General features: G+C 35.7%; 1 protein-coding gene across 3 annotated transcripts in view; it reads left to right on the top strand.

The window, feature by feature from the left end:
- Positions 1-2,008: 2,008 nt before the first annotated feature.
- Positions 2,009-11,711, top strand: part of LOC119789762 (solute carrier family 41 member 1-like) — a 49,586-nt gene continuing 39,883 nt past the window's right edge. The window contains exons 1-2 of one of the 3 annotated variants that reach the window (XM_038294842.1): positions 2,009-2,196; positions 8,251-8,601. In XM_038294842.1, the coding sequence (XP_038150770.1) occupies positions 8,296-8,601 (306 nt within the window). In that variant the 5' untranslated portion in view covers positions 2,009-2,196; positions 8,251-8,295. Of the gene's footprint in view, positions 2,197-2,290; positions 2,322-4,416; positions 4,570-8,250; positions 8,602-11,711 lie in introns of those variants that run through there. The other 2 variants (XM_038294840.1, XM_038294839.1) reach the window with 2 other exon arrangements.

The raw sequence follows: 11,711 nt of genomic DNA, 5'->3' as shown, positions 1-11,711 counted from the left end.
GGGGGGGGGGGACTCCATTTGTAAGGGGTATGCAAGTGATTAAAAACACTAACTAACTTGCCCTATTTAGGGTCAGGTAGATCTTTTTAAATTGCACTATGTTTTTAATTGGACTAAATATTGCATATTAAATTGCAATTGTTGAGCTCTGAACTGAACTTATTCAAATGATTGAGGGGGAAGCAGTCTCAGATATGTTCAAACTTCCCCCTCCTATACACCCTTTCCAGCACCTTTAAGGGAAGTGCAAAAGTTTTAAGACCCACAGTGAGACATTATCCATAACCCTGTCCTGGGCTGTCCCTGCACCTCTTCCTGGTGGGAAGTTCTTGGAACATCTCCTGAGGGAGGCTCCCAGGGAGTATTCGAAGCAGATGTCCAACACAAATCATTGGACTCTGTCACGATTTGGTTGGAAGTTTTTGTGAGGACCCAAATGCAGAGGCAGGGAGGCTGAGGTGAGTTCTTGCAGATTTGATAGAATGATCACACAGCGGTGATCTTATTGTTAAAAAACTCAACTTGTTTTGTAGCACTTTGAGATTTGAAATCAAATGTAAAGTGCATGATAAATAAAATTCAATTATTATTATTATTAATTTCAGTCCCCAAATGTTTTTTCCCAGAGCTTTGGAACGTGTCAACAAATGAATTGTTTTTGAAATTATTCAGTGTAGATTTGATTAAACTTCAAAAAGTCTGTAATGTTTAAGCCATTTAGTGGTTTATAGTCTAGTCAGTAATAGTGTAATGAGTCAAGAACCAGGGTGATGTGCTCCACTTTCTAAGTTATAGTAAGGACGCTGGAGGCAACATTCTGGATCAACTGCAGCTGTCTGTTATCAATTATACTGAAGATAAAAAAAAAAAATTATTAAGTTTTCAAGCTCCTGTTCAGACAATTGTCCTTTAATCCTGGAGATGTTTTTTTTAGGTGACAAAAGACTTACTTTGCTGATATTAGACTTTGAAGGTTCAGGTCTGAGCCTATAGCTACACCCAGATTTCAAGCCTGATTGGTAGTTTTTAGCTGTAAAAACTGAAGCTGTTTGCACATTTTCTGCCCTGATATGATCTGGATCTTAATGGGGGTTTTAGCTTGTAAAATAAAGAAATAATAATAAAAAAAAATAAATAGTAAAAAAAACACAAAAAATAACTTTTAAACACTCATTATGTGGTCCAAAAACTATTGCTTTAGTTATGCCTTATTCAGTTGTAGAACATTTTGGCACATCCAGGCATTGAATTCGTTAATACTTTCTATTTATTTATCACTTGGTGACATTGTCATGTATAGATGTGTGTCTTCTTCATCGTTAGGTTAACTTATGTTGTTTTTTGTTAATATTTGAACATAAAAGGTTAACGAAATGGTTAGGCTCAGAGATGAACCCTTGGTGATTTTGTAATTTTATGGTCTCTGAGGTAAAATTACCAAATGATACAAAAAAATCCCTGTCCTTTAAATACGATTTGAATCAGTTCAGAGTTTTCAACCCAGTATTCCAGACGCTCTAATAGAATTACTGTAAGGGCTGCAATAAGGTCCAAAAATACCAGCCCTGTTCAAAATAGTCTCCTTAGATGTGTAAGTATTTCTTATGCAGACTGTATTGGTAAATGAAAAAAAGTACAAGTACATTTTTATAAATGTATTAATTTAGTGATACATTAGATTGCCACTTTTAACCTTTTTCTTTAAAGTGGTGGTTGAGTTTAATGCAAATCAGAATGCACTTTCTTATAAAGTGGCACATTTCATGAAATTCTGCAAAACAAATCATGACACTGTTGTCCCACATTGTACACTAAAAACTTATGATGTAATCAAATCACAGGCTTGTTATAATACAGTTTTATCGACTGAAACAGTGAAATGATCCAGCTCCCTGCTGCTGTCAGCCTGCATTCAAGAGATGGAAGGAGACAGCAGGACAGGGGGATAACTTTATCTGCTAATGCCATGTAATTTAAGACGGTGCCCCAGGATGCATGCGCAGTAGCTCATACACTGAACATGCACACATGAAGGGCCTTATGTTCAAACGTATATGAGAAAATTGAACTATAGCCTTACTTTAGGTATAGAAACATACACACATAGTATAGGAGGCATAAAGAGTTATTTCTGGGACCTTGGATCAACCTCCATTTTGCCCAGACTGTTTGGAGAACTAAGGCTGAAGACAAAAGGTAGGACTGATCAATAAGACTAGAACTGCTTCTACTAAACCAAAGCTCTATCAGTAATTTCTTTATTTAAAGGTTTATCCTTGTTTCTTCCTGTAGCAAAAGAAAAAAGGCAGTGGAAGCTTACAGTAAGTCATAATACATGCATGGTAATGGAACGTTGTGCAGTGTAAGAGTGGTCACACTATAAAGCATGGTTAGGTAATGGAGAATACCACATGCATAAATGTCACTGGAGAATTCTGTCACTGCTACTCTGGTTGATTTAATAGTTGTCATGTATTAAAAAATGTAATCCATGCAGGAAGTTCATAATCTTTAGTTTCATATGTTAATAGTTTTTCACATTGAAATATGTTGCTATCTATGAACCAAAAGAGTGGTTGTGCTTAAAGCGTCAGAAGTGGTACTATAATCTTAATGCTGCTCTAAGTCAGAGATATCCAGACCTTTCAGCTTGTGAATCCACAAAATAGAGCTAAAGTAGAGTCATAAACCAAAGAATTAATTGAGTATTCAAATAATTCTGCAAAATTAAAAACCTAAAATGTATGACTAAATAACACAAACCTTGACCAAACTACTTTAACAAAAACATTTAGCTTCATTTCTTTTGAGACCACATACTGGTTGATCATAGACGCAAGGTGGCGGTCCTGGCCCCAAGTTTTGGAATATCAAACCTCTAAAAAAACACTCACTTTTGTGAGCTGCCTTTACTGCATTTTATTTTGGGGAAACACAGTAAAGCAAACTAAACTGATATGCAAAATATATTTCTAGATTTTCTCCTGTAAACATAAAATCAAATATTTTGCTTATTCTCCAGTATTTTGTGTCATATAGGGACTTGCAAAAGCATTACATGTAGATATTTGAATTTAAAACAGGTTTTGTTGGTGTGTTTGAACATGCTGCTGTGTTTGTTTCACTCTTTGTGGTGAAGGTTCACATATATTCTTGGATCAGGGCAAACTAGTCAATAGGCAGTCTTTGGCAGTACATCCAGCTATGGTGAGCCATTAGAACATATAATCTTTTTTTTTATTATTATTATTTTGGTTTCCAAGCCATTGCTTTTAGGATTCATCTTGATAAGAAAATACAGAATTATATAAACTTAAATACTTTTTTCTAATTTATCATTAAAACTGTGAATAAACTAAGGTACCGCTAAAAAATCTCAAAAAGATCAAGTCATAAAGATCATAACTTAAAAAAAAACATTTTATTATAGAGATAAATTGATTTGAAGATATAATGATTTTTGATTTAAACAAGAATTAATTAAAACTACAAATGAAAAAGGGAGAACAGATAAGCGGATCATGGCTTGTCTACAGTGAAAAGAAGGACTGTGTTTTTACTTTTGCAGTCGCCTTTTTGGAAACACAGAAAGGAGCAATCGGCTAAGTGAGCTTAGTGATTGGAAAAAATCCTGCTTTCCTTTTGAGACAACATGAAAAGTCAGCTGAGTATAAAACATAAAGAGGAAAACAACAAGAAATGGGCCAAGAGGAGAGGGGCCAAAACGTAGAACAAAAAATGTATGTCTATACTATAAAAAAATTCTGTATCTGTATAATGGGTCTGTTTTATGTGCTGTCTTATCAATTCATGGGCCCCCTGCCTGTTTTTGTCCTGGGCCTCAAATTTCCTAAATCTGCTCATGTCTCTAATAACTTTGGAAACTTTGACATTTACATTTTCTTATTGGGAAACAATAAACTAAATCAGATGTCTAGGGAAAAAAAAAACAAAAAAAAAAAACATTTACGTTCAACTTGAACAAATTAAAGCTAAACAATACTCCAAATCCAAACAAACCCAAAGCATCTCCCTCCCTCTCAGTATGTGTGGATTCCCCTTAGGAGGCTGAGTGGAAACACCGGGTTCTTCTCAGCAAAGCTCATGGGGCCGCTTCCATTTGCTCCCATATGACCAGGTGACCTCAAAGAAAATGAAAGAGGCAAGAATAAAAATGGTTCTTTAAGTTACATCAATATAGACAAACTTAAACCTTGCGCCATTACCCAATTTTTTAAAAGACAGAAACTGCCTATTTGCAACACCTATTAGTGGTAAATCCCTCACATTTAGATCAACATTTTCTTGTGAAAAAGCTAGAAATAGAAATGTGATAATATGATACAGTTGCTTGCCATATTCCAGCTGACACGCTGAATCGACACGTTGCCGACCAATTTTTCACTCCAAATCTCCTCCAATCAGAGCGCGCCTGGCTTTGTGACCATGGTTACCGTTACAGCTGTATTATGGGATGTACACATGGCAGCTTCCTCTGAGGAAATGCACAGAAACAGAAAACATTTACAGCGGGATGTTATTAAAGATTCGTGGTGTTTGACGCAGTGGGTGAGTCCTGGACGCGGTTTGCTGCTTTTAAGCCCCTTCCAGCCGGCAGTTTAAACGACTCAACAGTTAATAAATGTCACGTTATCGGTCTTAATGAAAGAAATAAACTGCAAGTTTGTTGTTTGAAGATTTTTAATTGATGTTTCGAAACATGAATAATGCAGTTCTAAAACTTTGTACTGTCCATTAAAGAAACCTCATTGTTTGTTGAGCAGACTTCAATGTTAAACCCGCAGGATTTGAATTGGGAATTGTATGGAGGACCAGGAGAGCCATTAAAAAAAAAAAAAAAAAAAAAAAAAAAAAAGAAAGAAAGAAAATTCTGACTGTTTTAAAATAAAAATGTAACTAAGGCTATTACAAACCCCATTTAAAAAGCATTCTGTAAGTGAAAATTTTAAATTGAATTATTAGAGGGAATGGAAATTATATTCATTAATCTAGGGCTGCAACTAACAGATAGTTGCAAATGGATTAATCTGTTGATTATTTTCTCGATTAATCGATCAATAAATGATTACCTAAAGGTTTCTCTGAATCAAACCAGGTGAAAGTAAAACTTTTCCTTTTGAGGAGTTCTGGATAAAGCACATTGATAAACAAAAAATATATATTTTTTATCTTAAATGCAAAATGTTTTGCAAAACAAAAATTATATATATATATATATATATATATATATATATATATATATATATATATATATATATATATATATATATATATTTTTTTTTTTTTTTTTTTTTTTTTACAATTTTCAAATAATTACTGCTCTAAGTGGGTCTCTTTGTCAGCTAAAGGCATGTTTTAGAGACTATATACTCCAGTGAAAGATTAATCGATTAGTAAATTAGTGGATGATTATTTCAATAACAGATTAATCATGATTAATTCATTATTTTATGCTATAATTTGAAAATGTATTTTCAAGTTCTCTTTCAAAATGGAGATATCAAAAACACAATTTATTAATCTTATTGTAAATAAAAAAAATTCTGTTTTCTTTTACGACTCGTATTTTTAAATCCTTTTTGCTGCACATTATCCTCTCCATTTAGCATTTCTATGACTCGTCTAAACTCTGACTACAATAGGAGCGACAGATTTGCACTAACTTTGCTACTACAGACAGAAGGGAAACTGATGAGCATCCCCATTTAGAAAGGAGAGGTCATAGTTCAGTATCAATGAATTTCATTAAGAACCTGTCTTATGAATGCTGGAGGATGTGTCAAAGTCTTGCCTTAAAGGTACACTATGCAACCGGTGTTGATTTTCCAGCGAGACTCCCCCCAGAGGGCGAAAGTAAAAGTGCACTGTCGTAAATATGCACAGCTGTTCTCCTGGTTTCTCCGTCAAGCCAGGCGCGGTTGTTTTGAGCTTAGCAGACAGGCGAACGCAACGAATGACTAATGCTGCGTTCACACCGCAGCTGGTGCGACAGAAGCAGCGAGTTTACATGCAAAGTCAATGGTTGACGCGCGTCAAGGCGCAGCAAAGGAGCAGCAGGCCCAGCGCGTCTGAGCAGCTGAAGCAGGGAGAGAGACACAGCGCTGATGATCAGTGGCTATGATCTCTCTCCTCTTAAACAGTTTATTGACGCCTAAATTAACTTAAAATGCAGAAATCTGCCGGCAGAATATGCAGTTTGGATTATTTAGATGAAAAACACCTACCAGCTGCCGCGGTGAACCGCGAGGACGTGACCTGGCCAGAGGCTGCTGATGAAGGGGTTCCTTCTGTCGGCGCACCGCTGGTATGTGGGGGTCTGAGCGGCTCCGACAGAAAAAATATTGAAGGCAGGATAATAATCTGAATGAACTGACGGCACTGATTACGTTTTCAGGTGTATTTTCTTATTTAAACACATATTAAAACTACTTTATTCCAAATGATCACAGCAAATATAGCTGCAAGGCAGAGAAAGGATAGTGAAGCTCCACCCAACGCGCGTCAGACACACTTTTGCACCGCACAGCCAGAGCGTCAGAACTAACTGGTTCAAGCAGCAAAAATGAAGCAGCAGACACGATTTTGCTGCGTGAACGTAGCATAACTGCACAAGGATCGCCACTGTGCTAGCAACGAGAATGCTTTTAACTGGGGGCGTGTAGCAGTTCTCGGCCGTAAAGCAAGACTGACTCTCACGAGACTTCTGAGCCTGTGGGTGCGGGTTGGTGCTCCTGCAATTGCAAGTGCAGTATTTCCCCCACAGACCACCAGGGCGGCCGAGAATACCTTTGTTCAACCTGAAATGACTCATTTAGTCATCCAAAACGTTATGGAACACATTAATTAACTGAAAAATGTTGCATAGTGTGCCTTTAAGTGCAGAAGTCTTCTTAAAGCCCTTGCATCTTCAGTAACTGCACTGGGTCTAGGCTCCTGGAAATACTATATGGACAGTATACGGTAATAAGAAAATGTAAAATGGATTTAAAATAGCAAGGTAAAACAAATGGAAAAGGAAGTTTGATAAGGAAATATATTACAATCAAATTTATGAATCGGGGTTTTCCAAATCTCCATTTAATAATAGGATTTAAAAAATATATATTTTCAAATTTCAGTATTTAATTATGGATAAATAACTACAATTTACTGTTCCTCTTTGATAATTCAATATAAAATGTGTGAGATCCAATTTGCTTTATATAACTTAAAAAATAAGCAACAGTTCTATGTAATGTGTGCTAAATTGGAAATCCAATATCAAATGTTCAATACTGATGCAGCTAATTAGTCAATATCAGAGCCGATATTTGATTCATTTATCTGATAGGTCCATGTCTAATAACACCGACCAAAATCTGAAAAACCCATAGAGGAAATAACAGTTTCTGTAAACAGATCCAAATATTGTCTAAATATTCACCTATGTCCTTTAATTGTTTAGGATTTCATTTTAATTATTATTATTTTAGGTAAAAATGAACTAAATAAGGACTAATTGTGGAAAGTTACTGTTGACACAAATGTTTTTACATTAATTAACTTAAATACTTTCATTTTCAAGGCTCTAAATTATTTTACATGTCATTTTACACAGGATTAAAAATGTGTTTAAATGAAATTGCCCTGTTAGCCATTGGTTGCCGGCACTGACAAACAACCAAACCACATGGAGCTTAAATGCACCACTACGCACCCGATGGAACCGCTCTAGGGTTGCTGCGAAGGTGCAGCACAGTGGAACCAAGGCGCTTCCACTCTCAGTGGAAACTGTAGATGTGGGGCTCAGTTGCTCCATTTGGCTACATCTATAGGCCCCTTTGATATACATTGTCGATATGAAAAAAACCAAAGCATGACCAACAGATACTCATTTTAGCTACCTTCCCAGTATTTTATTTTAGTCAATCTCATATAGAACATGGGATAATTGTTCTTCATAACTGGATGTTTTTTTTTTTTTTTTTTTAACTTTCTTTACCGGACAGAACTAATGAAAATATATATGTTCTCTAAAGAATAACGGAGAAAGATTTAAATCTAATTGTTCACTTAGAGGAATATATAAATTTATGAGAGAAAGATAATTTGGAAATTGGAAATCCGTCTGTATAAAAGTGTATTTTTTTCACCTGCATTTAAGGGTTGTTTTAAAGTCAGGTTGCATGTTGAGTTTAGAAATAAATGCTTGTTTAGAGCTAATTTCTTATTTCATCTTGTATGCTTTAGGATTAAACCAACCCAGCCTGCCCTGTCAAAATTACCGCAGCCATCATGCCTGGTGATGATAAACCACAACAGACCCGGCACAGGAAGAAGAACAAAAAGTCCCGCTCCAAGGGGAAGAGTCCTGGCGGGAGTCCCCACACTCCCATTCAAGACATCTTAGATGCACAAGATGATCTCATATCCTCCCATATTCTTCAGCCTTCTAAGAGGCTTCTGGAGGAGAGGCCCAAAGCTTCAGTCACCAAAGTGGAGGAGGAGTCGGCCATACTGATATGTCTTCAGGTGCTGTTCCCCTACCTGCTGGCTGGGATGGGGATGGTAATGGCTGGGATGGTGCTGGACAATGTACAGGTAAGTTTAACAACCTTTATCGTGAATTTCTGTTTTAACACCTTTTTTTTTTTTTCCCCAACTGGTAAAAATTGTCTGCTTTCCATGTAAACAATAGTCAAGGATAAAGGCAGGATAATGTTGGGAAGGAACAGGATAATATGGGTAAATCAGGGCCAATATTAATATTGCAATATGAATTACAGTTAAAATTAAATAAATCTGCCCCTACAACTTTTGTTTGACATTAGATAACTAAAAAATCTACCATATACAACTGTCTGTTTGTGTTGCAATGGATGGATATGTGGACTATAATAGAGTTTATATCTGTGATTTAGCTCAAATGTCATGATTTTTACTAGCTTTATGTGCAAACTGGTTGCTAAAATCTAAAAACAACTTTAAGGCTCTTCACTTCCCCATTTCAAACGTCAGCATTCCTGGTTGTTTGGCTCCCATTTTTATCATGTATAAAAAATGAACGTGGACTACAGGACATCAATTCAATTTATACAGATGCACCAACTAATCAGCCGGCCAATCAGCTGGCCCAGACTACAAATTTAATCTATTTCAGCAGATGTCTGTAAATCTAGTTATTGAATACAATTTTTATTTTATAATGAGAGCACTGCTTCTTGTGTTTTATAAACTAGTTTATATTGTTTCACACATTGTTTAGTGTTTTTAATAACAGAGATTAGAACATTGGTGGTGTAATGTGATATAGGTTCAGTTAAGAAAATGGTACCAGCCATATTCAGCATCTCAATTTCATGCTTTAAAAAAAATCAGTGGTCAAACAAAAACTATGGATGGTTTGCCCAATTTCATACCCGTTTTAAGAAAGTTTTTTCCTTTCTTTAATTGACAAAAAGAACAACATGACCCTTAGAGTTCTGCTGAGCTTGACTGTAGGTGTGAATAGAGAAGGATTGTCTTTTTTAATGTCAAATCGAATGCAATGCTAGCTAGATGCATACAGGTAAACTTGCTGGTTGTTTCACCTGATGAGTGATGCTGGTGAGATGAAAACGCTCCAGTAGAGCATCAAAGTGCATACATAGAGCCTTTCTTTAACAGAGTAGAACTCTGGTGGGTTAGCTCCTAGAAAGGTTCACTCCTGTTCTATTTCATCTCTGGAAGTTAATATTGATCCTAATATTGTTACTCACCTGTTTTGACAAGTTTTAGACCAGGGCATGATTTGCTGATTAGTGAATGACTGAAAAAGCAGAATAAATGTGAAAGAAGCTAAATAAATCCTTGTATGGTTCATTGTTTGTTTTTTTCCGTTTAAAAACAAAAATGAAAAAACTAAACAAGCATGTGGTTTTTCTGTTTTTCCGTTTTTAAAACCTAAATAAAAAAAATGAAAAATCGAATTAATAGAAAATCAACAGCCTTTGAGTTTTGTTTTGCCATCTAAATGAAAAAAAAAAATACCATTGTTGTTTTAATATGTAGCGGTACCGGAAATGAAGTAAGTCGCCTAAGAAAAATAATTTATAGTGGATGAAGATGGCATCAAAACAAACCATTTCTAAACAAAAGGCAATGGCTCCACTTGAACCGTTTTTTGCATTGATTATCGAACTTTTTGAGAGGAAAAACACAATCTGAAATCAGTGATGCTTTGAGCTGCCATGGAGCTCCACGTTGCACCGATTCCCTCTAAATAACACAAACGTTTCCATTTTGGTAGTGCTAACTGAAAAAGTTCTTCTTCTTGTGGATTGTGATGGTGGTTGGCAACAAATTGAAGTTGTACATTACCACCACCTACTGGTAACTAAAAAAGTTATGTGTTGGGAGTTCAGGTCTTCATTTCCGGTTCTGCCATAAGGTCTGTTGAATTAACAACAAAATAAAAGTTTGTCTTTGGTTTAACCATTGCAGTTAAAAAAATCCCAAAACGTACCCTTTTTTTTTCATTTTTGCAAATGCCGTTTTTCTAATTTAGTTTTAAAACAGAAAAACAAAAACCACATACTTGTTTTGTTTTTCGTTTTTGTTTTGAAACGAAAAACAAAAGAACGAACCATACACGGATTATGGTGCTGTTTTGTTTAGTTTTGGTCTGCTAATCTACAGGGTTAGATATTATAACTCCCCCATGGTTGGTTGTTTTTTTGCCCACTTGGATATTTTCAGGTACTTTTAATCTGTTTTAACTAAAAGGTCAAACATACTTTCTAATTTCCCTCAGATTAAGAGTATTTAATTTGCTAAGTAGCCCAAAAATAGCTGTTACCATTTTGCTTTTTGTATTGGAAAAGTTGTTTTTTCTGAACTTAAATAAAATTGCAGTTTGTGGTCAGCAGTAGATAAGCAGTGCTTTGCTAAGCTGGAATATTATGGTTATATTGTGTTTGGTTACATACTGAATGTGGGAAAGCAGAGGCAGGGGAGACAGATAATGCAGCGGTGTGCAATAATATACAATACTATTGTATTATGAGTGCAATAATGATAGTACTGTGCAATCCGTCTTTCTTCTTTAAGGCCCCATTTTAACTTTGTTTAGAATTCTGCTGCTGGTTTGAAAGTCAAATCCTTTCCCTGGTGCATTCAGAGTTTCTGAACAGAATGACCAAGCAGAATACAGAAACAGCTGCTCCACTCTGAGCACTTTGGGTTTGAGTGCCTTTGATTGGATTATTTTTTTTCTATAACATTAAGATAACAAGCCTCCCTTGTCTTTGTGCTGCTGGTGTCCTGAACATCTACAGCTCATGGCTCTATGTACAGCAAAATCTAACAGGTTTTCCTCTGGAGTTTCCAATTTTTAGCTTCATAGGTTAATTCTGACCCACTCTCTCATCCCTGCTGAGGAAAACCATGCCAATAAACACATTGTTGCTGCTATCCATAAAATTGCCGTCCAAATGGTAGGTTGATAGATTCAAAGCAGCCAAAGACAAAACCATATAGTGACAACCTGTGTAAGAACAATTAGGACATGCATACTATTAAGATCTTATGTAATATTTGAATGGAGGGCATTGGTGTACATTCTAAGGATGTAAAATGGATGTAGGAAATGTGTGATTTATCTATCGCTGAACGATATTGCAAAAAAAGCAAACTTGTGCTTATTTTCAACTGATATTGCAATTATTTTATTG

Source organism: Cyprinodon tularosa, unplaced genomic scaffold (assembly GCF_016077235.1).
Source record: "Cyprinodon tularosa strain WSP-4 unplaced genomic scaffold, ASM1607723v1 ctg346, whole genome shotgun sequence".
NCBI lineage: Eukaryota > Metazoa > Chordata > Actinopteri > Cyprinodontiformes > Cyprinodontidae > Cyprinodon > Cyprinodon tularosa.
Note: the sequence above shows the minus strand (reverse complement) of the source record. Positions and strands in the feature narration are given on the sequence as shown.